General features: G+C 38.1%; 1 protein-coding gene across 5 annotated transcripts; it reads right to left on the bottom strand.

The window, feature by feature from the left end:
- Positions 1–206: 206 nt before the first annotated feature.
- Pnisr (PNN interacting serine and arginine rich protein) lies at positions 207–27,307 on the bottom strand. Of its 5 annotated transcripts, none has more exons than XM_036177561.1 (12): positions 27,181–27,302; positions 22,171–22,269; positions 19,311–19,499; positions 17,368–17,591; positions 15,638–15,809; positions 14,327–14,517; positions 11,252–11,389; positions 7,109–7,208; positions 6,309–6,362; positions 5,050–5,220; positions 1,967–3,059; positions 207–1,736 (listed from the first exon to the last, which is right to left on the bottom strand). In XM_036177561.1, exons 2-12 carry the CDS (start codon positions 22,256–22,258, stop codon positions 1,706–1,708), a joined length of 2,451 nt encoding a protein of 816 aa, XP_036033454.1. In that variant the 5' UTR covers positions 22,259–22,269; positions 27,181–27,302; the 3' UTR covers positions 207–1,705. The 5 variants fall into 5 exon arrangements, with proteins under 5 accessions (XP_036033454.1, XP_036033455.1, XP_036033456.1 ...); XM_036177562.1 differs by having other exon boundaries at positions 2,409–3,059; XM_036177563.1 differs by having other exon boundaries at positions 15,638–15,751; positions 27,181–27,301.

Genomic DNA, 27,307 nt, shown 5'->3' with positions numbered 1-27,307 from the left:
CATATAAAATAATGAACTTTCCATAAAAATCTGACAGATGGAAATACAATCATTACACAGGTGTATCTACTAATAATTATGAATAGTTTGTTGGTTTTAAAAATTACAGATTTAATGATAAAAAGCATGCAATTTATTAACTAAAACTGGCAAATTACTTTTGGCTCTCATTTGTATGTCTAAAAATGTATGTATCATAGCCAGCAGAATTTTTCAGTAGAATTTTATTTTGAAAATAATATTTCACTTGAAGATTGATCTAAAACACTTTAAGGTATGAAAATTTTATACAACTTATCTATTACAAATTAATCAGAATTCTTCAATTAGGTACACTGTGTTAGCTCACCTACATAAAAAATATTGCACATTTTGTCTCCAGGTGTTACTGATGAGTAAACTATTTATTCTGTGAAATGGCAACTTTATAAATATTGGAACTAAATGCACTGTAAACAGTCATTTTGGTAAACATGCATTTATTCACAGATTTATTTCCTTTAGATAAATGCATAACTGCTCAAAATTAAGATGCTATGTCGAGGTACAAGCGCACACAAACAAATCTATTTCTGTCTTCATTTCAAGGAAACACTGGCCTTATTTTTAAAATAAGCTTTTGCTGGTAAGAAAGCACACCACTTTAAAACCTCTCTGTGCTCTGCATCTGCACTTCTCTTGTTTCCATTGAGTCAACTACCACTGCTTCAGTGTATCATCTCAAAACTCAGACCCTGAGGCAGCTGAGCACTTGTCAAAGTCCTCCTACTCATGAAGCCGTGACTCACACTAGACCATTCACTGGTCATAGTTTTTGGAAACTGACAAATCAGACCATTTTAATGTTATGTAATTGACACAATCCTGCATAACACAGTATTCCTCCATTAAGCTGAGGCCATATTATAGTTTAGAAATATAAATATACTGAATCCTAAGTCCTATTTCTATGGTAACCCCAAGGTGTTATGCATGTAAAACAGGAGTGACTATATAGTTCCAGACTTGACTGTTGGTCTCAAGTATTCATTACAGACAATTCTACTGGTGCAATGGCCTGATTGTTTGCAGCAATTTCAGTTTACAGGAGTGAATCACATTTTATACACAGAGAGAATATATTACTTGAAATCTAGGCCCCCTAAAAGAGTTTAGGAAGCTGATCAGATGCCTTCAAATGAAAAGTAAGGTGATTTTCTGGCCCTTTCCCACACCCTGAAAATTGGAATTTGACAAAAGTCCATGGGCATAATTTACAAACTTTGACAAACTATTAGGTTAAAACCATTTTCTTTGGGGAAGATGTGAGGAACCTTTAAAACCTGTTATACAAAATTTCAGCTGCCTTTTTATAAAAGTACGTTCCTTAGGTTAAAATCATAAAATTAAGGTGCAAGAGTTTAACAAAAATGAACTGAAGAGCTTTATTGACATCACAGTACATTCAAGAATAATTTGAAGAACATTACAGCTGAAAGAGAACGGCATATTTATAGTCTGATTATGTACTATGTCTTGAAAAATGTAATACAAAGAAATCCTATTAACTTGGAGCAGCATTTGGAAAAAGACATCTATTTACACAATTAAAAAAAAAAATCTGGTTTCACCTCCACAGCCACAATGTGCCTCTATAATGAGACAAGCCCTTAAAACTCATGGAATTTTTAAAAACAGCATCATGGCACTCTTGCCACATCATTCCTCAGCGCTTACGACGGGGAGGGGTTGTTGATCTGGAAAAAAAAATGGGAAAAGACAAAATTTAAAAATAAAAATGTATTTATATTCAAAATCTGCAATATAAATAAATACTGTTACACAGGATTTCTAACATTATTTTAAAATATTTAACAAATACCAAACTGAGTTTATAAAAGAGAGAGAGAGAAAGGACACTTTCAATTTGAATAAATTCAAAAACTTTAAAAACAAATCAGACAAAATACTTTCAAAAGTATACTACCTTGATCGGGACTTAGACTTGTGTTTGCGGCTTGCCTTCTTACCAGACCTTTGAGATTTCTCCATGGAGCGCGACCGACTATGTTTAGGCTTCTTAGCCTTCTTTTCTTTGCTACTTCCAGGGGATTCAGAACTGCTCCTTCCACTAGAATCAGAACCTGAATGCTTTTTACTGTCTTTGGTAGCATTTTTCTTACTATCCTGTCTAGAGTCATGTCTTACGACTTTAACAGATAGAGAACCACTCCTACAGAACATTCTCTCACTCTCTCGCTTCCTTTTTAACCGATCATCCTGACTACTGAATTTAAAATCTTTTTCTTCCCTTTTCTGTTTTTCTTTTCTTTTGTCCTGTTCACGGTCCCTTTCTTTATCTTTCTTCCTCCTATCTTTATCTACACTTCGACTCCTCTCTTTTTTCCTGTCTTGTTCTTTAGCCTCACCTTTATGCTTATGACTGCTCCCACTAAGATTTCCACGTGGATCCTCAATTTTACGCCTATCTCGACTCCTACTGCGACTGGAACGATTGGCTCGTCTATCCCTTGAGCGACTTCTGCTTCTACGTCTGTCTCGGGAAGGACTCCGGTTTCTTCGTCTTTCTCTTTCAAGGCTACTTCTATTAGATCTCCTCCTGTCTCTTAGCTTCGCCCTAGCCCTGCTGCTGTCTATTTTAATTCTGCGAGAGTAGCTCCTGCTCCTGCTCCTGCTCCGCCTAGCTTTCACTGTGGGAGACCTGCTCCTACTGTGTCTCTTTTTCCTTTTAGGAGAAGAGGAGCGAGAGGACGTGCAGCTGCTGCCTGAGCTGGAGCTGTATGAAGAACTGGAGACGGAGCTGCTGCTGCTGCTAGTCCTGCTATTGCTGCTGGAGCTGCCGCTACTACTGCTCCCTGACCTACTCCTCCGCTCCTTCTCTTTCCCTTTATGTTCTCTTTTGGGCTCTAAAGCTGATGGAGCTTCATTTGGAGTTCTTTTCTTTTCATTAACCGCATCACCGTCTGCTTCACTTGCTTCTAGCAGTGATAAACTATTTTGCTCTCTGTGAATAAATTCATTCATCTCTTTTGTAACCCTTTCTGTTTGTTGCTTTTCTTCTGAAACAGAAAAAGACAAAAAGACACAGAAAAGCTAAATTAAGAAATGAAAAACTACCACACTATCAAATTATAAAAATAGTTTCATCTTTAATAGAAGTAGGGTACAAACCACCTAAGTAATTAAAAGCTTTCTAACAGCTACATTAAAATGGTAAAAGTAAAGTAGAATCAGTTTCCACATTTCACTGACCTAATATGTCAAAAGTATTATATTTCAAACACTGAATCAAAAAGAACCAAGACATTTTTTTCCCCCACAGAAAATCTTCGAAGTCTAGCACTGTCTACCAATGTCAACACTTCAGTTGAGGGCTAGCTCCATTTCAAGTACTCAGCAGCCACATGCAGTTAGCTATCTGCTATTCTAGGCTGTTCAGTAAGGGGTACATATGACACAAGAAAAGATTTCCCCTTTATCTAGTACTAGTAAAGAAGAGAGGAGCAGCAGGCTATGGTGGCACAGGCCTTTAATCCCAACTTGGGAGGCAGAGGCAGAAGGAGGATCTCTGAGTTAGAGGTCAGCCTGGTCTGCACAGTGAGCTCCAGGACAGGGAGGATTACATAGAAAGCCCCGTCTCAAAAGACCAAAACCTCAAAACCCAACATTAAAAGAATAAGAGAGAGAGACAAGCAGGGATTCTTGGAAAACTGTTAACAACGCTTAGTCATTTCCTAAGAGATATTCAAATAATATTTTTCAAAAATTAAATCCTAATACCCTTTCATTATTCTTAGTATTATCACATATATTTAAAAACTGTACTTATGGAAGGGATTTTTTTAATAAAGTATTTCTAATCTTCTACTTTTTCTAAATACCTAGCTGTTTTCTCAGTAGACTTATAAATACACTCACTTATTACAAAAGTCTATTTTCATTGCAATAATTTTAACATGATAGACTGGTTAATGACCATGGGGATGAACGGCTCCGGCACCAAACAGAAACAAAATGAAAATACAATATAATATGATCTTCATCTCAGCTGTTATCACATATTACCAACAATCGAGCCTCCAGTTCTATCCTACAATATCTCTATAAAACTGTGGTGATACAATATTATGAAACTATCTCTTATATTCTAAGAGACTGGAACTTTTGTTGGACCTCACAGCCAAAGTTAGTAACACACCTTGAGGTCACTTAAGACATAAGACTGCTATCCTGATGTGTACTCAGACTGTTTAACCTGCTTTTAAAAGGAAAATGTAACAATCAACTCATTTGTCTTGGATTTCCCATGCAAACAACTTTCACAGCCTAAGCCAATGCAAAGCTGTAATCTTAAATTACTACACTTCCATTCCCGACCCAGACTATACACGTGTATCATTTGCTGAATCATCTGCTGAAAGCAGCAAATACAGAGTTGAAAGCAACTTCCTAAAATTGTCCACAAAAGTTGCAAACGACTAGTTATGGACATCAGTTGATAAAGAGTGATGTCTGTGGGGTTGGGGATTTAGCTCAGTGGTACAGCAGTTGCCTAGCAAGTGGAAGGCCCCGGGTTTGGTCCTCAACTGCCAGGGAGAGGGACTGATGATTTTTGTTATCTGGGTCCATTGGGGTCAGTTAGAACCAGTGACTTGATCCCTTGTAAAACTCAGTTAAAGATTTCTGTACAGTATCCCATTCTTTTCCCGGTGGATATTTCCTGTGCTATTCAACAAATACAGAGTAAAGCCCTTTGCAAGGGAAAGAGATACACAGATAATCAGCCACTCAAGGATAGGCACAGGTACAGGGACAGGCAGATTTAGACCCACACAACAGACAGAGACAGAAGACACCGTGAACATGAAGCAGAGAAATCAAATCTGAACTTGTTCTTGTTTAAATAACTCCAAGGGGAAGTGCTTTTATTTCCTTCCTGAACTCGATACTAACTCACTATTGGTGACTCAAAGTAAATCACTAATGTGCATAATCCACGCATAAAAGCACTTATGAAACTATACGAAAGCTACGCAAATCTAAGATTACCTTCCATCTGTTTATCTTGTAACAGCTGCTGTTCTTTTTCTTTTCTCCAGAAAGCTTCCTGTTTTTGCCGGATTCTGTGCCGTAACTCTTCATCGTCAGTATCAGAAGACTCAGAGCCTCGGTCGCTCCTCTCATCCTCACTGTCTCCTGATCCGTAACCACCCAGTCCACCTGTGTGCATAGAACTCACTCTATCACATGAAAACACTACACGAGCCACTAAAAACTTTTAAAGGTCCGAGAAGAAGTTTTATTTTTGTCTTTCATTGCCTTTTCCTGGAAGAATATGCTTATTCCGGGTGGGGAGAGGCATAAATTCAAAGTTTCAGTTCTCAGAATCTTCAGACAATGTTGATACTAATATATTCTTTGTACTATTTCAAGTGTTCCTCACCACCAAGGAATCACAATATTAGCTTTCTTTTCTTGTCCACACAAATCAACAAAAGCATTTAACATGGCAATAATGAAGTTTTACTAAAGTTGAGGGTGATTCTGAAACTATTTCTGAAATTAATTATTTTATTGTTCAAACTTTCTTGGGTTCAGGTAGGATGGTAAGCAAATTTTCTCTAATCAATTAGAATACTATAATTCTCACTGGTATAGAAATGATATGACCTGCTCCCCACTCAGAAACAGTATCAAAACTACGTGGGCATTGCATTCTACCCATTCTCTTGTTCCTTACATAAACTACCATGAAATGGAGATTCGGAAAAGGCAAAGTCAAGCTTTAGTCTTAATACCATGCAAATAGCAAATTATGAACACATCACTACTGCTGTAAGATAAACCTATTTCCTCTAAGTTGAAACTTGATTTGCTCCAAAACAATTCATGTAAATCATTAAATCCATTACTCTCTAGGTAAATTCCTCAGTATGTATGCTGTAATTTTGAAAGGGAGTTTAGAAACCACCATGGTTAAACCACCACCTTTTAAATACAAACTATGTGTATGGAATATATAACACATACAACTATATATTATATATTACATACACACTGGAGCAATTAATGAGGAAGTCCTGCTTTCCACTCACCCAAATGAACTACATTAACTATTGCATTTACAATCATTCTACTATGAATGCTTTAGTCAGATAAAGTAGATAGACAAAGCTTTCAGACTGTAGTACGCCTGACATCTAAGTTTCATAACTAAGTAGGAACAGTGCATTTCCCACAGAACAAGTAGAAAGACAAGGTCAGTGAGTCTCCCTCTAGCCCTTGCACACACACACAGAGACACTTACCGAGGCCAGTGAGGGAGGCCAGTGCACTGGACTGTGCCAGCTGTTTTGCAGGAGCTTTGTATCACATCAACAACAGGAACAACATGTTAACACAAATAGCCACGATTTCATAGTCATGAGAGTCTACGGTATTGTTAAATCTACTACTATCGCTGCTTTGTGGGGAGAGAAGAAACATTAAAAACATAACATTCATTTTAAACCAGTAGCATGTCTGGCTTTGAAATTACAATTCTGATGTGAGCTGAAATTGGCTTATGATGAGGAAAAAAGTTGGTAAGTATATCTGTATTTCTTTCTATGACATATGGCACATAATTTATTTTCTGTATGTTTTTCAAGTGTTACTAAAATCATATGGGAAAATGGTTTCCACTTGTGTCATAAGAATTGTAACTGATAAAACTAAAAACTCTGAAGGTTTTATATAATTCAAAATTCATTTAAAATGTATAGAAGTCATATATATATATATATATATAATCAATATCATGGTATCCATTTTTAAAAAACAAAACAGCCTCAGGTGAAATAAATTGAACATGAGGAATTTTCTGTACTGTGTTTTAGAGCACTACAGGATGAATGCTATCTGTGCTTAGGTAGGTCAGACAAAACAAAGTACTTCTAGAGTTCCAACATGGTATCTACAAACTGAATCTTTCCCAAAGAGTTAACACATGCAAGGAGAGAATATTTAAGTATCTGATGGAAATCCAGAGGACAACAAAAAAGTCCAAAATAACCAATGAAATCAAAATTCCCCTACAAAACCAAAACCAAGAACACCCACAATGTACCTTTCGTTGCTTTCCGGTGTGCATCTTTGGCTACATAATAAATTTCTTCATCTGTGACGTCCAGAAGAATTTCAGTTAGGAGCATTTTTGTCAGCAACATCTAAAGAATATTTTATATAGGGTTTCCAATTTAATTTTAACACATTTGTTTATTTTCAAAATAATTAAAATGAAAAGCCTTTTAATTAAGATGTTTTAAGATCAGATCAATCATTACTCAGAATAGAGTATCTTGAAAAACATTAAAACTTAAAAAAGAACTTCAAAGTCATAGGTATCAAAGAATGACTATCCACTTGTGCTTGGTGTACTGGGGCACAACTGTGATCTCAGCAGTAAATCAAAAGCTGAGACAAAAGGATTGTGAGCTATGGCATGGGCCACACAGCAAGACCTTATTTCTAAAATAATCCTAATGATAGTAAATAAAAGCTATAAACTTATCTGTAGAGACTCTGAATTCTTTTGCTAGAGACAAAAAGTTAAAGCATGTATTAAGGAAAATTTCTGTGGCTAGGAAGATAGCTCAGTGGGGAGAGTACTTACTGTGGAAGCATGGGGCTTGAGTTTCAATCCCCATGCATCCAACATAAGAAGCCAGGCATGGTAGCATGCACTTGTAATATTGGATCCAAGAAGAAGAGACAGGAGGGGTCCTGGAGATTCACTGACCAAGAAGTTTAACCTACTGGTGCCAGGTTCAGTGAGAAAACTTATCTCAAAAATAATTAACTAAATAGTAAAACAGAAAGCATTAGGGACACATACCATAAACCTCTGGCTTCCACATATGCATGCATGGGCACCTGCATACACGCATGCATACACACCACTCTCCAAACACATGTGCATACATATACATGCACACACACAGAGACACAAACGTCCATAAGAGTTTTAAGTTGAAAGAAGTAGCCTTACAGTATTGTTAAGAATTACAATACTAGTTTCTTAAATCACATTTCAAGGTTAAACTAAAATTCTGTGGGGTAAGATAAAAGAAAAAACAAAAAACAAAAAATAATGGTACTCTACTTAATATACTTTTTTTTGGGGGGGGGGGGGGTTCAAGACAAGGTTTCTCTGTAGTTTGCGCCTTTCCTGGAACTCACTCTGTAGTCCAGGCTGGCCTCAAACTCACAGAGGTCCGCCTGCCTCTGCCTCTGCCTCCCGAGTGCTGGAATTAAAGGTGTGTGCCACCACTGCCCAGCTCTAATATACTCTTAAACTGTAACAATATCCCAACATATTATAAAATAGAAAGCACAGTATATTTGAGTAAGAGATGGTCTGTAGCTATGATTTGACTATTGACACCTATTTCAAATGCAGACTCTCAATCCTCAGACTTTCTGTGCCCATGATCACTTACTATAGAAATGAAAGTAGACTGAATTACCATGTTCCAGAGATTATGGGAAAATCCCAATCTTACCAAGTAATGTGATAATACTTCAGAGATTTAAAAAAAAAAAAAAAAGGCTTTAAGAATTCTCACTCAGGCTGGAGAGATGGCTCAGGGGTTAAGAGCACTGACTCTTCTTCCAGAGGACCCAAGTTCAATTCCTAGCACCCACACGGCAGCTCACACCTGTCTATAACTCCAGTTTCAGGGAATCCCCACACCCATGGCAAAAACACAAATGCACATAAAAATGAAATAATATACATAAACACACACACACACACACACACACACACACACACACACACACACAGAATTCTCACCCATACACAAAAGAAATTTTGACTCTGCTCTATCCCTGCGGTGCTTTGAATGAGAATGACCCCCATAGGCTCATGTATTCGAATGCTTGTCAATGGGACTGTTTGGGAAGGAATAGAAGGTGTGGCCTTTCTGGAGGAGGTGTGTCATTGGTGGGATGCATCTTAGGGTTTCAAAAGCCCCACACTATCCCCAGTTAACTTTCTGCCTTGTGCTCATAGATCAAGATGTAAGCACTCAGCTACTGCTCCAGCCCATGCCTGCCTGCCGCCATGCTCCCCACATAATGGACTCTAATCCTCTAAAACTGTATGTCCCCAATAAACTCTTCTTGTTGACTTGGTCATGGTGTCTTAATAGAAAAGTAACTAAGACAATTCCCTATTGCTTCCTAGACCATATATTCTTTTAATCATTCTCACCATTTCCATTAAAAAAAAAAAAAAAAAAAAACTAGAAAAAATAAATCAATAAATGTTCTCAAGCCTCATATATACTAAGTTATTTTTAAAATTATTTTATTTGTTATTGTATGATTGTGTTAGGTGCTGTGGGATGGTCTTTCTGTACGCCGTGAATATGTGTTGCTCTTATTGGTTGATAAATAAAGCTGCTTTGGCCTATGGCAAGGTAAGATAGAGAGAGCCAGGTGGGAAATCCAAGCAGAGATACAGGGAGAAAGAAGAGCGGAGTGGGGAGACACCAGATAGCCACCGAGGAAGCAAGATGTGAAAAATAAATAACATGCCACCAACCAAGTGGCTAAACATAGATAAGAATTATGGGTTAATTTAAGTGTAAGAGCTAGTTAGCAATAAGCCTGAGCAATAGGCCAAACGGTCTGTAATTAATAGTAAGCCTCTGAGTGATTATTTTAAAAAGCGGCTGTGGGACCGGGCAGGACAGATAAACCTCCATTTACAGCTAGGCACACGTGCAGAAGTCAGAAGACCATTTTGGGAATCAGTTCTCCTTCTTCGGCCATGAGTTCTAAGGACTTGCATGACTGCATTTTTATCCTCTGAGCCAACTTGCTCACCCAGTTAAGTATTATTCATTTATACTGCCGTTACTATAGATTTGAAATAGACTTGATAATGGATAATCATTACCAAGGTTAGGGGGCTCTTCCCTGGGGAAGATCATTTCTCCTACTCTCAGCATTTCTTAGTTGCATGTAGTTCTTTGTCTAAGGTTGAGGCCCTTTGAGCTGTCCCATTCCCATGTTATCTTGTCTCCTGGTGTTATCCTTGTTCAGGTCTTGCTTAGGTAGCCATGTTGACAAGACTTCATGGGTACATGCTGTCTGACATTTCTAGAAAATACACTCTCACAGCAAACTTCCTGTTCCTCTGGCTCTTACAATCATTCTTTCCCCTGTTCCACAATGATTCCTGAGCCATAGGTGCAGGAACTGTGTTGCAGATCTATCAGTTGTGACTAAGCATCACACACCCTGTGGTTCTCTGTATTTTGTTAAGTTTTGGGCTCTATCTGTTGCAAAGAGAAGTTTCTTTAATTAGTGGTGAGAACTACACTTATCTGTGGGTGTACAAATAAACATTTAGAACGTTGTTAGGGGTTATGTTGGTTTAGTAAAGTAGCACCTTTAAGTTCCTCCAAGATCCATGACTTCACTAGCCCCAGGGAGCTGACTAGGTTTCCAGTACCAGGCATGTTTCCCTCTTGCTGAGTGGACCCGAAGTCCAATGAGAGAGTTTCTTGCCACCAAGGTATTTATGCCACCAGTACGCCATTAGGATTTCTGTGTCATGTCACTGTTGTCATGTCATAGCTGGGTAGAGTATTGGCGGCTTCCCTCCCTTGGAAGCTAGCATGGCCTTTTAGTACCATGAAAGTTAGTCCTCAGAGAGGAGGCTTTCAAGTCAGATCCAGTGCAGGTCTTCTGAGCATTGTTCAAAATGGTTATCCAATATCACGTGGTTAGCCCTGAGGTCACATACATACAGATAACACTATTAGGACTAAGCTGTCGTATTACACACTTAGGAGAGAGAGAGAGAGAGAGAGAGAGAGAGAGAGAGAGTGTGTGTGTGTGTGTGTGTGTGTGTGTGTGTGTGACAATTAAGAAAAAAATGCTATGAATTTGAGAGCAAAGCAAGTACACACAGGAGGGACTGGAGGAAGAAAAGGGGGAAAGGATATGATTATAATTTCAAAAGTACTTATAAAAAGACATAGTTAATAACTACTTTATAGTCTGTGGTTTTATATTTCATGTATTACACAGATTTTTAGAGAGTGGAAGGTACTGGGGAGCATTATCAGCACTCTTTACACATCTACACCTGAATAAACACTTCCCAACTGCTTCAGAGTTCTCAGTTTCCACAGCCACTCAACAGTTTAAGACAACTGTGAAGGAAGCCTTGTGCATTAAGAAACGCGGCACTTACCATCTGATACTCCTTCTCCTCTTCCGTCATCTCCGGCTCACTGTGCTCTTCTTGGGGAGCTGGAGATGGACTTCTGGTAACTTTTCCACTACTCACAGCCTCAGTGTTTTCAGCATCTTCTTCTTCTTCATCACTATCCTATGGAAACAGCATGGGAGCACAGATTTTTCACCACCATCGAAAGGTGAGGAATCAAATGTTAAGAGCAACTGCTTCCTAAATTAGTCTACTCTTCCTTTGGTGTTGGCTTCAAAGATGGTAAGCATCTAGTCTATTGCTGACCTCTACCTTCAAACTCTTTAAATTACATCAACTGTTGTTCTTACTATATATTTCAGACAATCTTTTTCAACTTTATTTTTCCTTGAGAAACCAGCTTCATTCAGACTCATGACCCAGCCTCATCCCCTGGGAATACTGAGACCACAGTATATGCCACCATACTAAATTCTAATTTGTACTATTTCTCTTAGTAATTGAAGTGTAACCTAAGGGGTAAGATTATAAAAAGTTTGGTTTTTGTTGCTATTGTTTTTTTCTAGACAGGGTGTCTTTGCAGATCCCTGACTATTGACCAGGCTGGGCTTGAACTCACAGAGATCCGCTTGCCTCTGCCAGCTATGTGCTGGGATTAAAGGTGTGTCCCACAATGCTTAGCCATAAAAAGGTTTATGAAAAGCAGTTACTTTTTCATTTCAACTTTTTTTTTATTACGAATTTTGATCTATTTTGTAAATAATAAGGAATGCATCATATGCAGAGATGACTGATTCAGTGAATGCCTTCCTGAAACAAATGGCTGGTAGAACTTTGGATAAATGGACCACAGTTTAATTTTTACAGTATTATATACTTAACTAATTTTCTATTACTTAACATGATTTAATAATAATAAATCTCTGGCCAAATCTAAAAATCTCAGCTTGCTGTGCCTGAAACTAAGTTCTCTCTTTCTTTACTACAAAAAAAATTTTTTAACCTTCATTTTTATTCTATGTATATGGATGTTCTGTCTTATGCATCATATGTCTATAGAGGCCAGAAAAAGGGCATTGGATCTTCTGCAGTTGAAGTTATAGATGGTTAAGCTGCCATGTAGATCCAACTCAGGTTTTCTAGAAGAGCAACCAGTGCTCTTAACAACTAAGTCACTGCTACAATCTCCCTAAATTAGGTCTTTTTGACTACATACTGGATAGATAGATAGATAAGAAATTAGGTCTGCCAGGCAGCGACACACACCTTTAATCCCAGCACTCAGGAGGCAGAGCCAGGCAGATCTCTGAGAGTTCGAGGCCAACCTGGGCTACAGAGCGAGATCCAGGACAGGCACCAAAGCTACACAGAGAAACCCTGTCTCGAAAAACCAAAAAAAAAAAAAAAAAGCAGATGATCATCTAAATACTACCATGTATAGGATACTGGAGCCAGGAGGAAAATATGTACAACATAAACCCAACATATTTAGGAAAACACAATCTCTAAAACAGTGGTTAGCAACCCCTTTAGGGGTCAAGCAGGAATCACCTAAATTCATTGGAAAACACAGATATTTACATTACGATTCATAACAGTAGCAAAATTACAGCTATGAAGTAGCAACAAAACTAATTTTATGGTGTTTGGTCACCCCAACATGAGGAATTATATTAAAGGTCACAGCATTAGAAGGGTTGAGAACCTCTACTCTAAACAAAAGCTTACGCTTAAATAAACAATCAAACCAAAACTAACCAACCAAGTACCCTAGAGCTCAACTCTTTTTATACAGGGTTAATTTTCTCCCTTTCTTGATGTTTCTTGTTTTCATAATATACAGAACAAAAGCTTTGGCATGGGTCTTTTGAGAAAAACAAATTGTATAATGTTTATAAGCAAAACAAATGTAGAGCACAATGTACTCCTACTGTACTTAAGTCTTATTTCTGAGGCAGTAATCAGCTTTGAAATGACAGCTCATTTCCTAAGATATACAGTGGTCATGGGCTTGGCTGTCATACCAGGTAACATCACTACAGAACAGAAAAATACCTAAACCACTCATGCCACATAACTGATGAATAAATATTAAAAGGATTTAAAGCCTTTTAACTGTCAATGCTTATATCAAAAAGAATGAAAACTACTAAAGCCTCAGTTAAAAGTATGTATTTAGACCAGGATTGGTGGCACAGTCTTTAATCCCAGCATGCACTTGGGAGGTGGAGGCAGGAGGATCTCTGTGAGTTCAGGGCCAGCCTAGTCTACAAAGTAAGTTCTAGGGCAGCCAGAGAAATGCTGTCTTGAAAAATTAAAACAAAAGCAAACAAAACAGAAGTATGTATTAAATATCTACCTAAATCGTCAGTTAAACATATGCATTAAATAGCTATTGAAAGGTAAATTCATTTCTATACACTATTTAACACTGTTTTGTTTTGTATGACCCCGTTAGGGAGCTGGTTGCACCTTAATAAAAATAGAGTTGTACATTAACATAAAAACTAACCAGAATTACATGGAGTATCTGTACGGGATAAACTTTTTCAAACTTACTGCCCCCTCCTTTTTTCTCTCACCTACCCTCAATAACATACACATAAAAATATACACCCAGCTGGGCGGTGGTGGCGCACGCCTTTAATCCCAGCACTCGGGAGGCAGAGCCAGGCGGATCTCTGTGAGTTCGAGGCCACCCTGGTCTACTGAGCGAGATCCAGGAAAGGCACAAAGCTACAGAGAAACCCTGTCTCGAAAAAAAAAAAAAAAAAAAAAAATATATATATATATATATATATATATATACACACACATACACACACACCCCACTAGACATAGTGGCTCACACATACAATCCTTGCACTTGGGAAACTGAAGGACAATGAGTTCAACAGCAGCCTGAGGAAGTGTTTGAGGCCACCCTGGGCCAAATAACAAGATCCTATCTCAGTGAGACACACACAAAACAATATCAACAACAAACAAACCTCAATATACTTATCCCAAGGACTCTCAAGAAAATAAGTATTTTTCTGTAGGCCTCAAGCCACTTTTCACACAGACTAAATTATCAGTTTCATGTCAAGATCCACTTACAAATTTACTTCTCTGGGGTAAACGAGGGCCATCTCCCCCTTCAGCGTCTTCTGTGGCCTTCTTTTCTTTTTTTGACAATTGTGAACGCTGCTGTTCCATTCTTTCCTTCTCTAATTTCTTCTGTTTTTCACGTTCCATTTTCTCAAGGCCTTCACGAATCCAGGCTGGAAGAGTCCTGCGTTTTACTGCATCTATTTCATACAAGAGAAAAAAATTCACAAGTCAGTTAAGTAAAAATCTTAGTCATCAGTTTTGAGTTTCTATCACTGCCATGAGTAAAAGTCATGGTTGTGCTTTAAAAGCCATTCCTTGGAAGAGCAGGAGGGAGCACATTCTAAAGGTTTTTGCCAGGGCACAAGAGTGCATTAAAGTGTCACCTCATTTAATGCACACAAAGCCATGAGATCACTATTATTGTTCAACCTCTTTCCTAGGTGAGCCAGTGATGTGTGCTAATTCAGACTCAAATTTAAGCTGCTTCCTTAAACATGACAACAGAGTCAAACAAAAGCACAGTTCATTTTCATACTAAGAATTCATCTAGGGGCTGGAGATGGCTCAGTGATTAAGAGCACTGGAAGCTCTTCCAGAGATCCTGAGTTAAATTCCCAGCAACCACACGGTGGCCCACAACCATCTATAATATGATGTGATGCCCTCCAGCGACATGTAGGCATACATGCAGATACAGCACTCATACCTAAAAAAAAAAAAAAAAAAGAAAAAAGAAAGAAAAAACATAAATAAAAAAAAAACGAATTCACCTAGTTAAAATAAAGAAGCAGTAAGTTAGAATCTCCCTGAGGTGTTAAAAGGTCTATTTCCTGGCCCATGAAACGGTAGGTGATTGGAAACCTTTAAGATAAAATGTGGAGTAAGTATGTAACTTGTCATGAGTAGCTTAAATAGCATTTAAAAATTCATTTTGTTGTTGTTAAGGTACTCATGGGAAGTAAATAATTAAAGGAAACAAATGTGACAGAAGTGTATCCATAACTAAGACAGGAAGGAGACCCATGGCAGAGAACACTGAACTATCAACACTAAAGATGTTATGGTTATCAAGAATCTATCATAAACTACTATTTCAGGCAAATAATCTGAAAAAAATACGCAACACCTTTTACATTTAGATCAATATCTCTCTTTTTTTGTTTAAGATTCGTGACTATAAAATGATAGGGTTTTAAAATATCATTATTTCTACCACATCAAAGAGGTGTTAGAACACCTTAGGAAACCAAAACATGGTTTTTACAGTGATAAGAATATCATGCTAATGTGGTTCATGGAACAGATTTAGATAGCTACCAATTTGTGGAGGCTCCTGCTTCACAGGAAGTGCAATTGGTGAACGCTGCCGGTCCCTGAATGATGGTGGCCGCTCTCTTCGATTCTGGGCAGGTGCTGGAGGTCCTGGAGGTCCTGGTTGCCAATAAGGAGGATGAAATCCACCTTGCGGTGGACCAAAAGCAGCCCCATGCTGAAAGAGTATTGCATTTTAATTTTCTTCAATTTAGTACATATACCCTCTGGGACACACGTGCGTCATGAAATGGGACAGTAGAAATCCATGTGTGCAGCAAGTCCAATAATTCCATGGTTCTAACATCCAGCAGTATTTCTGTAGCCCCAAGAACCTAAGCTCATTTTTCTGAAGAAAGGTTTTTCTGCCTATGCAAATACAAATAGCATTCTATAACCCAGCTGACAGTTCATTTAACAACTATAGAAAGGCACATACACATACATAGTTATATATGTATATGAACCTTTTCATACTAAATTCATTCATAAACCCTAATATTATGAAGACATCAAAAATTCTTCGATATCTCTCTCAAGAAAAGCTCTCCCCCCCCCCCCCTATTAGCCAAAAGCTACACAGAGAACAATTCTGTTGTTGTCAGTTTCAACTTCCCACTGTTAGTGGGTTCTAAAGTGGTACAGGATTGATTTCTTTACAACCCCAAAATCATACTGAATTAACTACTATGGTAAATGTTTGTTTTTTGAAAATCTGCTACTTTTAGAGGCCTTTTACGAGAAAGCTGCCAACAGGCTCCTTCCCTTCTTCACACGGGTTTCATCAGGCTAAACTAGAGTGAGAATGGGCCCTGTCACTACATCCCTTCATAACAGAGCAGCACCTGTCACAGGTGAATTCCACGTGTGAGTACAAAAGAATCTAATCATGCATTAATAGACGACTACCACCTCAAGATGAACACATTACCAAATTCACCTTACAATTAATGCTTAAATATGCAATCTCTAAACATTTTAAATTATGATAGTTTAGTACATAGACAACTATAATTAGTTTTTTCACAATGACATCTAGATTTTTTTGTCTGTTTTTTTGAGATAAGGTTTCTTTGTGTAGCCCTGGCTGTCCTGGAACTAGTTCTGTAGCCCAGACTGGCCTTGAACTAACATGAGATCACCTGCCTCTGCCTGCCAAGAGCTGGTATTAAAGATGTACACCGCCAATTCCTGATGCCATCTAGATTTTTTAAGGGTAGACCCTAGCAAAGCAGATAGATTAAGAAAATAAAGCCCACACATTAGCACTATTCCCCATAGAGTTCTATGTCCCTAGGAATGAGCTAAATGTCACAAAAGAAGCCGTGAACAACTCCATTGATATACTGTATAAGAATGAAAAAAACAGTAATAATTCTACAGGGAAGGTATGGCAGTTAGGAATACTCTACAGTCATTGTGTTTTTGTCTTATTCATAATCCATTATTAACACATAATATATTCACCTATACATTTAAACATATCATGCTGAAACTGGAAAACAAGACATATACATTTTTCACTTTGTCTTAATTTTTTTCCTGTTTGTACCATTTTCCTAATCAACTAAAAATCTAATGATTTTAATAAATGTTGATAAATTTTCTGACACTGTTTATGTGCTTATCTGTTCAATCCTGAAAATGACACACATCTTAGAAATTCTTGACGAGACATTTCCAAAAAATGAGTTACAGGCATGTCTATGATAGTAAAGTAACAAAATATCTTTCACCTGATAGTCAAACTGGTTCACCGGCCCCACTGCAAAATTATCAGGTGGTCCACCAAAGTTGTGATTGTTCTGGTTAAATATATGCCTGTTGTCAGGGGCAAATTCCCCACTGTCCTGACTGTTGCTGTCTTCAGAAGGAGGAACAATGTCCATTGGGCCTGGTGTTGGTGGCATCCATGGCTGATCTGGAGGGGGGTGTGGGGGCTGCTGATGCATTCCCCATTCTATTCAGGATTTAGGCATAAAGACATTCAACAGGGGGTTATAACACAATTAATACAATTTTTAAGATCTCAAGAAGCTAGAGAAGTTAAGACAGATTTTAAAAAGCAACTTATGACATTTTGGCCAAATTCCTTTTGTATTATCTTAAAAATAAGCAATGAATTAAACACTACCTCATATGTAATTCAAATAAGTTAACTCCATTCTAACTTACACTCTAAACAAAATTCCCAAAGTTATTATTTTGTTTTGATATTTTGAGACAAGAATCTTGCTATGCAGACCAAGCTAACGTGGAACTTTCTCCACAGCCAAGACTGGCCTCAACCATGAGCCCCTTCTGCCTCTGCCTCTCCAGTGCTGGTATTACAGGCATTTGAGAGAGACCACACTCAGCTCCAAAAAGTATTTTTAACAAATTTAACAAATTTCAAAGCAACTCTTGGATGAAGTCCTCCGTTACTGTTCAATGGCAACAACATAAAAATATCACTTTAAATTTTATATTATTCCTTTTTCATGAATACATCATTCATCCTCACAACAACCCTGTGAGGTAGGGAGAAATTCTGGTAGTATCTGTCTCAGAAGGAGAAATTGAGGCACGTAGAGGTTAATAAGTTCCTTAGCGTCACAAAACAAACAAAAAAACCTAATAAGGTCAAACTAAACATAGTAGAAATGAAAGGAAAACCAATGATACCAGGATGAGTAAACTTCAACTTGAGAACTAAAGTATTTTCAAAACTGAGAAAATATGGCATTCTAGAAGACAAAAATCAACCATTTCACAGTATCAAAGATGAGAATATTTGTTTCTCTTTTAAAAATATTGAAAATATATCGTATGTTCTCCATTCTCATCAATAATAATAGAAATAATAAACAAAGGGCCAGTAAGAGCACTGGCTGTTCTTCCAGAGGACCTAGGTTCAATTCCAAGCACCCACATGACAGCTCATAACTGTAATTCCACCTTCAAGAGATCTAGTACCCTCATACAGACATACTTGCAGGCAAAACACCAATACACATAAAAAAAATAAATAAATACATTTTTTAAGTTAATAAATAATAGCATACTGAGGCTATGACTTCCTCAGCAGGATATCCAAGTGTGAAATCTCTATAAATAGTGTAATGTGATTATTAAAAATATTAACGCAATCAGAGAAAACTGAATTAGCATTAAGGAATTAAATTATACCATGAAGCTGAAAAAATAAATAAAAAACAAAACAGCCAAGAACTTATGGAAAACCAGCACTATCTGAAAAAGGGGGAGGAGAAAAGGTGGGTGGATGACAGGAGCAGAGCATATCTGACAGGCTTGCTTGTCATACAGTGGCACAACTTGTCTTTAGTTAGAGGCTAGACATGTTTTATTCTGCCAGTGCTGCTTCTGAAAAGGCAGAGGCTGCAACAGAGAGACAAAGAGTGCTCTCTTTCCCCTAGATGCCAAGTGAGGTTTCCAGTGTTCCCAGCCCCTGCCAGCCTAGGAATGAAGAACCAAGAAAAAAATCAAACTGAGTGCCACAATGCTAGCAGACTGTGTACAAAATAATTTAACCACAAAAATATCAAAATCAAATCGAGACTGCCTATTTTTAAGGAGCATTAATTTCACAAAGCTATAAAAATAAATATGAAAATAATGTACTACTAATACTCATTTTATTTTAAGACATCCTAAAATTTGGGAAACATAAATAACAAACCTGGTTGCCACATTCTGTTAAAATTTGAATCCCCTTGAAAATTCCCATGATTATTTGGACCAGACTCCATTGGAGGCATATCCTGTCCATTTGGCATCATTCCTGGTGGTTGCTCTACGATGCTTTGCTGTCCTGAAGCTTCTCTTTGTGCGATCCAAGCTTGGGCCAAAGCAGCCCAGTCAATCTGGCCTAAAGCAAATTAACAGAATTTAGCAATCAGAACACAAGAGCTAAAAGAATAGCACTTCTCTGTAAAACAAGCATCTCGATTATTCCATTATTTTTCTTCTTTTCCAGTACATATGTATGTGGTATACATGTCCGTCTGTCTACATGGGTATGGGTGTATACGCATTTGGAGGCTTGATGGTAATAATCTCTTCCTTTATCTCATCCACACTATTCTTTGAGGAAGGGTCTCTCAATCAATCCCAGAGTTCCCTGATAAGGCTAGTCTCCATAGCCAGTTGCTTAGCAAGCCCTCTCTGCCTTCTGAGGCTGAATTTCAGGAGGACCATTACACACGCAGCATTTAACATGGGCTCCAGTTATATTGTTTGCATGGCAAGAGTTTTAACTCCTGAACCATCTTCCAGCTCCTTCCTTCTCTCTTTCTTCTTCCCTCCCTCCTTCTTCCCCATTCTTTCTTCCTTATCTCTGTTCTTCACCTGCTGTGGAATAATCCTCTTGTACACTGTAGAGATTTGTCACTAGAATTGGTTTAATAAAATGCTGATTGGCCAGTAGCCAGGAAAGAAGTATAGGCAGGGAGACCAAACTAAGGATGCTGGAATGAAGGAGGACAGAGTTGGGGGAGTAGCCAGCTAGACGAAGAAAGAGTTGGGCAAACAAAATGGGATAGAGGGAAAAGCCACAAGCTTAGGGGCAGCACACAGAAATGAGTTAAGTTGTAAGAGCTAGTTAGCAATAAGCCTGAGCTATTGGCCAATCATTTATAATTTATATTAAGTCTCCAAGTCAGTTATTTGGGAGCAGGTGGTCGGGACAGGAAAACTCCACCTACATTCACCCTTTCCCTTTTAATTATCCCTTATTACAGGTATTTAACTATTATACAAAGTTATGCCTATAGGATACTTAGAAAATAATTCATATTCAGACCAAAATACAAAGGAGTTTCAAAAAAAGACTCTATAAAAACACTCCCAGCCAGGCGAAATGGCACACATCTTTAATCATAGCACTGCAGAGGCAGGAAGATCTCTGTGATTTCAAGACCAGCCTGGTCTACACAGGGAACTCCAGGACAGCCAGGATTATATAAAGCCTGTCTCAAAAAAAAACAAAACAATAACCCACTCTTAATCTTTTAATATTATCTCATAGAGAATTTATGACCCTCTACCTTAGTTTACAGAGTTTTTAAAAAGAAACAAAGCCTTTTAAAACCAGTACAAAAATAACCAAACTCAATTATTTCTTCCTTCAGAATGTTCTATTCTTTCCAGACTGCCGTTGAGCCTACATATGATGGATTAGTATAACTTTCTATCCCTCTTCTTTCTTACATTTGTCCTTTTACACTCCTTGCTGTGGACAGAAATACCTCTTCAGCAACTTCAAAATTCATCATTCCTACTATGTTTCAGATTTTTTTCCTCTCTAAAATCTATACTAAAATTCTAAGACCTATCATTACTAATAACAAAGTAGTTTAGTCAGGTTTCAATAAACATTCTAATACATTTTAATGAAACAGAAGACTGATGTAACCTGGATGGATGGAATTAGATAGAACTTGGTCAAGTATATCTTAAACTTTCCATCTCTCTGTGATCTAGCAAATCTAGCACTTTTACTAAGAAAAGACTTTGACAACACAAGATTACGTTAACTGTTTTAAGCCTGGAAAGGTATAAACAACAACAACAACAACAACAACAACAACAACAACAAAAAAAAAAAAAAAAAAAAAATCCAGAAGTCTTGCTGTTGCTATCACTGTTGGTTCACATTAGAATAAAATCCTACATTAAAATTTTATGTAGCTATTTAAAAAAAAAAACAAGCTGGGTGTGGTAGACTTGGGAGGTGGAAACAGGAGCAGTATGAGTCTGAGGCTAGCCTGGGCTATACAGAACATTCTAGCCCAGTCTGTGCTACATTGTAAGACTGCCTCAAAAAAAGGAAATAAAAAAGTCCCCCTAAGGACAGTGTAACGTCAAAAATAAATCACATGATGAAACAAAATTGGCCATAACTAAATTAAATCTTAAATGAGGCTTCTGATGTTTTAATTTTTACCTCTATATTCTTCTCTTTCTTTTTTTTCTTTTTCTTTTTTTTTTTTTTTTGCAAGGGGGAAAGGGAGGTAAGGCGGTTAAGACAGGGTCAGGGTCTCACTATGTAGCTCAGGCTATCCTGGAACTACATAGTCCAGGCTAGTCTCAAACTCAGAGATCTGCCTGCCTCTGCCTCCTCAGTGCTGAGATTAAAGGTCTGTGCCACCACCGACCAGCATAAGACACTATCAGTTTAAAAATGTAAAACTGGGCTGGAGAGATGGCTCAGAGGTTAAGAGCACCAACTGCTCTTCCAGAGGTCCAGAGGTCCTGAGTTCAATTCCCAGCACCCACACGGTTGCTCACAACCATCTGCAATGAGATCTGGCACCCTCTTCTGTATGCATAATAAATAAATAAATCTTTAAAAAAAAAAATGTGAAACTGTCACAAAATTTTCTATCCTTCAAGAAAGCATTTCTAAGAGGAATGCATTCATTACTAAATAGCAAGGCTAACTCTGTCCTCAATAAGCCAATCTGAATGCTTTCATCTATATCCTACTCATCTCCAGATGTCCACCCCTACCCGATTCCAAATGCGATTATGTTCCTTACTTGGATCCTGCTGGTGCTGAAATGACTGCATCCACTGCTGCTGGTTCAGGGGCCATTGCTGCCAAGGCTGTCCTCCTTGATCCCACATCCTTTATGTTTCTAATTCAACAAATTAAACACAGTTAAAGCTAGGACTTCTTATATTTTCAAAACTTATACAACAGAAACTGCATGATGATATATTTTACATGATGAAAGAGCTATAATTCATTCAAAATGTTACCAGAGACAAGTAGACTTAGGTTGAAAAGCAAGAACAGAAAGGTTTAAGTTAATGCTAGTGTCAGAGTTTAGTCAAAAGTACAATTCTAATCAGCTATGCTATGCTCAAAGAAGGCATACATATAATTATATAATGTGTATATACATAATTTTCCCAATATCTCTAGAGATCCAATTATTTTAATTATAAAAAGTGATTCATTCAATCATCAAACTCCTTTAAAACAGTAACAAATAGCTGTAGCAGATGAAGCTTGTTCTTGTAATTACAGCCAATAATAATAAACACATAATGGCAAATCTAATATCTGATTAAGAAAACTTTATAAGATTATGAGAAATAGGAAATTTAAAGTCTTCCAATGTCATTCATGTAGATATGATTCACAAGATCTAGTATTATATTCCCCAAAGCACTAAATAGTCTCACCACAAATGTTTAACTGAGCTTCTAATACAAAAAAATCATAGGCATTAAGGAATGAAATAAATAGTATTAGAAATAGTAATCAGGGGTTGGGGATTTAGCTCAGTGGTAGAGTGCTTGCCTAGCAAGTGCAAGGCCCTGGGTTCGGTCCTCAGCTCCAGATTTAAAAAAAAAAAAAAGAAAAATAGTAATCAGACAAAGCTAGTAAGTAAGAGAGTTTCTTAAACAACATGAAAAAGAAGGCAGTACACTCTAAGTTTATGGATAAGGGGATGGTGGATCCTTATACCACTCACTTTTCTATAAACAAGTCTGAAAACTCAGACCCCTTACATACAAGAGTCAAAGCACACAGATTATGGTGCCAGGTGTGGTAGACAGCATGAAGGGGCAAAATCTCTAAGTTCAAGGTCAGTCTGGACATATGTCCATAGCAACTTTCAGGCCAGTTTTGAGACCCTTTCCCACAACCAAACAAAAACCATACATAATTACTTCAGTATCCATGGAGGATTGATTTGGTATTCACAAGGATACCAAAACTTTAGGATGTTCAGGTCCCTTATTGAAAGTGGCATTTTCAATACATAAAACAACAATCTGTGTACTCTTAGCATAGATCCACCTTACTTTCTGATCTACAACTGACTGTATCTATAAATATAGAACCCACTGACAGAAGGGAAGACTGTATTTTTTTTAATCCACCTTTTTTTTTTTCCTTAAGATAGGCAAAGGCAAGCCAAACTACTGCTCAACTATACCTATAGACCCACTAAGTTTTAACAACAGACTTCCATCATGACAAATGCTAGTCATATATTGGATGGGTAATGATTTCGTAAATGTTAATTGTTAAAGGTGATGCTAACTACATTTTTGCACTGTCTATAAATCTCTAAGTTAAAGGTAATATGAAGTAGTACTTATAGAATAAAGATTTTGAACATTCATATTCTGTTTGGGTTCCAACAAGAATTTTCTTGAGAAAAGAGGAAATATTACTTGAATGCTTCACCACAGTATTATGTCTATATTAAAAGGTTAGGTATTTTATTCATTCATGCATACATATTACCCACTAAATATATAACTTAAACCATGAAAAGTACATTTTAATATTACTATTTATTTCTTTAATATCACAGTTTGATTTCTAATGCCTAGAGAATATAGTTAAGAACTTGTCCAGCATATGCAAGGCCTATATATGATCTTCAGCACCCTCACATCCTTCCAACACAAGGGGAAAAAAAAATGAGGGCCATGAGAGAGCTCAGAATGTACAGGCACTTCCCACCCAACCTCAAACCCACGTGATGATAGATGAAAAACAATTCCTGCAAGTAGCCCTCTGACCTCATGGTGCATGTGTCCACACATATATACATAATCACACAAAAATAAATAAATGCGACAATCTTCCTAATGATTGAATCAACTTATTCAGTCTCCTCTTAGACTTTTTTTCACAGATCACCAACTTTTCAAGCTTGGAAAAGTCTGATTACGATGATTCATGCGACAAGACTTTGTTGACAATATTTCCCTTCATGAGGTCAAGTTAATTGTGATGTATTTGAAAAACAACTTAATTTTAATAACCAAGGGTTGCATCTGATCATCAAAAGTATCACACTGCTGGAAAAACTATCACTGCAGTTATGGACTAACTTGTAGTCTTCCCAAAGACAGGCTGAAGTCCTAATCCATGATATCTGTCCTTTTTTGGAAACCAGGGTCTGTGCAGATACAATAGTCAATTTTGGATGAGGTGACATTTGGGTAGAGTAAGCACTAATCAAATCCCTAGTGAGGGCAGACATAAGCATCCATTCAGAGAATGCCCTGCACCTACAATGCCAGAGAATGGACAAGTCTACAAGCTAAGGAACACAAAGACAGGTGCCATCAAAAGTCAGAAGCAAGGAAGGCACCTCTTAAACTCTGCATTCACACTTTTTGCCTTCAGAACCAGGAAAGAGTACATTTCAGTTGTTTTCAGCCACCTAGTTTGTAGTAATCTGCTACAGTGACTCCCAAATACCAATGCAACCAGAATGATTATCATTTAGTCTTTAAATTACTCTCTATTAGAACTGCAAGTGAAAAACAAAAACCAGAGCTGAAGAGATGGCTCAATGGTCAAAGAAGTGCTGGCTGCTCTTACAGAGGACCCAAGTTCAATCCCAGCACCATGTGGAACAACTTACACTTCCTGAAATTCCAGATCCAGGGAAGCCAACATCTTCTGACTCCACAGGCACCCACACTCATCTGCATATACATAGGCAGGCACAAACACAAGCACACATGTATGACGCGTGTGCACACACATACACACAAAACCAAACAAATCTTAAAAGGGAAAAATAAAACCTTCAACTGTTTCGAGTTTCTCAAAATGACTTGTTTCAATGACGGCCACTAACATTTACAAATGTCACTTGCAGACTGTGACAAAAAGATAGATGAGAATTAAAATGTGATACTCTATAGCTGGCAATCTTGTAGTCTTAGCACTAAGGACATACAGAAGCAAGTGCAAGAAGATTTTTAGTTGGAGGCTATCCTGGGCTATATACATAGTAAGACCCTTTCCTTGCCCTAAACTGAAATGAAACAAAGCTCTGTAGTAGCACCTGTCTGTAATCTCAACATCTGAGAAGCTGAGGCAGGACTGATGAGCATTCCGGGCCAGGCTTAGTGACAGAGTAACAAAGAAACAAAAGACCAATCACCAATCAATCAAATAAAGAACTGGTGGAGAACAGCAGACCTGAAAGATTTAGCAATGGTCAAAAGTAGAATTTGAGTAACTAAATATAGCACTGACACCCCAGACATAAAATAATTTTTTCTTTTAAAAAAGTATATAGTGGCTAGAGAGATGACTCAGCAGCTAAGAGCACTGGCTACTCTTGTAGAGGACCCGGGTTCAATTCCCAGCACCCACAGGGCAGCTCACAACCCTCTGTAACTCAAGTTCCAGGGGATCTGACTCTCCAAGTTTCCACAGAGACTCTCTCCACACACATACAGAAAAATAAAATCCTATTTTTTTCCTAGTGTTTTAAAAGAGATTTTAACAACTAAGCATATAAGCCATCAGTTAATAATGTACCAACATTGTCCATTAATTCTAACAAAAGTTTCATACAAATGTATGCTGCTGAAGAAAATATAACTGATTGGGGTGGTTATACACCATCTGTTCAATTTTTCTACAGTTCAATTCCAAGGCTTAAACCGGGCGGTGGTGGCACATGCGTTTAATCCCAGCACTCGGGAGACAGAGGCAGGCGGATCTCTGTGAGTTCGGGGCCAGCCTGGGCTACAGAGTTCCAGGAAAGGCGCAAAGCTGCACAGAGAAACCCTGTCTCGAAAAACCAAAAAACAAAAGCAAAAACAAAACTAAGGCTTGGTGTGGTGGTAAATGCTTTAATCCCAGCATTCCAGAGCAAAAGGCAAGTAGATGTCTGTGAGTTCCAAGCCAGCCAGGGCCATAAAGTGAGACTCTGCCTCAACCCTTCACCCCCCTTCCCCTGAAAAATTCCTAAAATATCAAGTTTATATGTTTTAAACAGTGCCTCTCAAGAACGTCCTAGAACTCATTTACTACATCTCCCTGGGTGCTTTAAAAAACCACCCCACAAATAAAATCTGGCTTGGTTTTGCCTTGCTGTACTTAAGAAATTTTATATTATTTTATTTTACTCAGGGTCAAGAGGAGAAAACATTAATGAAGTACTAAAGAGTGTTAATTTACTCAAGGACAGTCAAAATTTGCTCAGGGACCATTTTTTAGATGGCAGTATGAGCCACAAAAGAACGAAACAACTGAAATACAGGTTACTACTTGTCTCCTTCTGTGATGCTTAACACATAATACACATCACCGGGTAAAAACAAACTAGGCAACAAAACCCTACTTTAATAAGACGCAGCCGCCTTGGACTGCGCCTGCGTAGTCCGAGTCGCGGGGTATAAGTTCCAGGTCCCGGCCCCCGCCTCCTCCGCCCCTCTGCGCTCCTTGCCCCTTAAGTGCCTTTACTGCGCACGCGCAGTGCTTAACGGCCGGTCGGGAGCCCAACAATTAGTCCCCTGCCTTCTCAAAAACTCTCAGTTCCAAGAAGCGGTCGTGAACACTCACTCCCTTTAGACAAAAACACTTGTTTTTCGGCGAGAGCGGCGCTCTCATTTACTAGCTCAGGCGGACGCCGGTGCTTTCGGGAATGAGGTTCCGGCGGTCGCGCCAAGCAGCGTACACAGCCTGCTTAAGTCACGCTCCCTTCGCCACACAAACCAAGAGGATTTTAATACTCCGGCGAGTCCTTCTGTGTAAACTGTTCAACGCTTACCCGCTCCGATTCCGGAATACCGCAGTCGCCACCGTTCCTGTAATTCTCTCCAACCCTTCCGATGCTTCCACTTCTTCATGAACAAGACAAGATGGCGCCCGAGTGGCGCCACCCGGAAGTGAATAAT

Source organism: Onychomys torridus, chromosome 2 (assembly GCF_903995425.1).
Source record: "Onychomys torridus chromosome 2, mOncTor1.1, whole genome shotgun sequence".
Lineage (NCBI taxonomy): Eukaryota > Metazoa > Chordata > Mammalia > Rodentia > Cricetidae > Onychomys > Onychomys torridus.
The sequence above is the reverse complement of the archived record's forward strand: the minus strand, read 5'-3'. Positions and strand labels throughout refer to the sequence as shown.

Excerpts from the sequence above, each read along its gene's own strand:
- Pnisr (XM_036177561.1), bottom strand. The coding sequence starts at position 22,258 with ATGTGGGATCAAGGAGGACAGCCTTGGCAGCAATGGCCCCTGAACCAG. Across the intron at positions 15,810-17,367 it reads TGAACCAGTTTGACTATCAG|CATGGGGCTGCTTTTGGTCC; the intron begins GTGAAAGATATT and ends ATACTCTTTCAG. Across the intron at positions 5,221-6,308 it reads GGCCTCCCTCACTGGCCTCG|GTGGACTGGGTGGTTACGGA; the intron begins GTAAGTGTCTCT and ends CTATGCACACAG.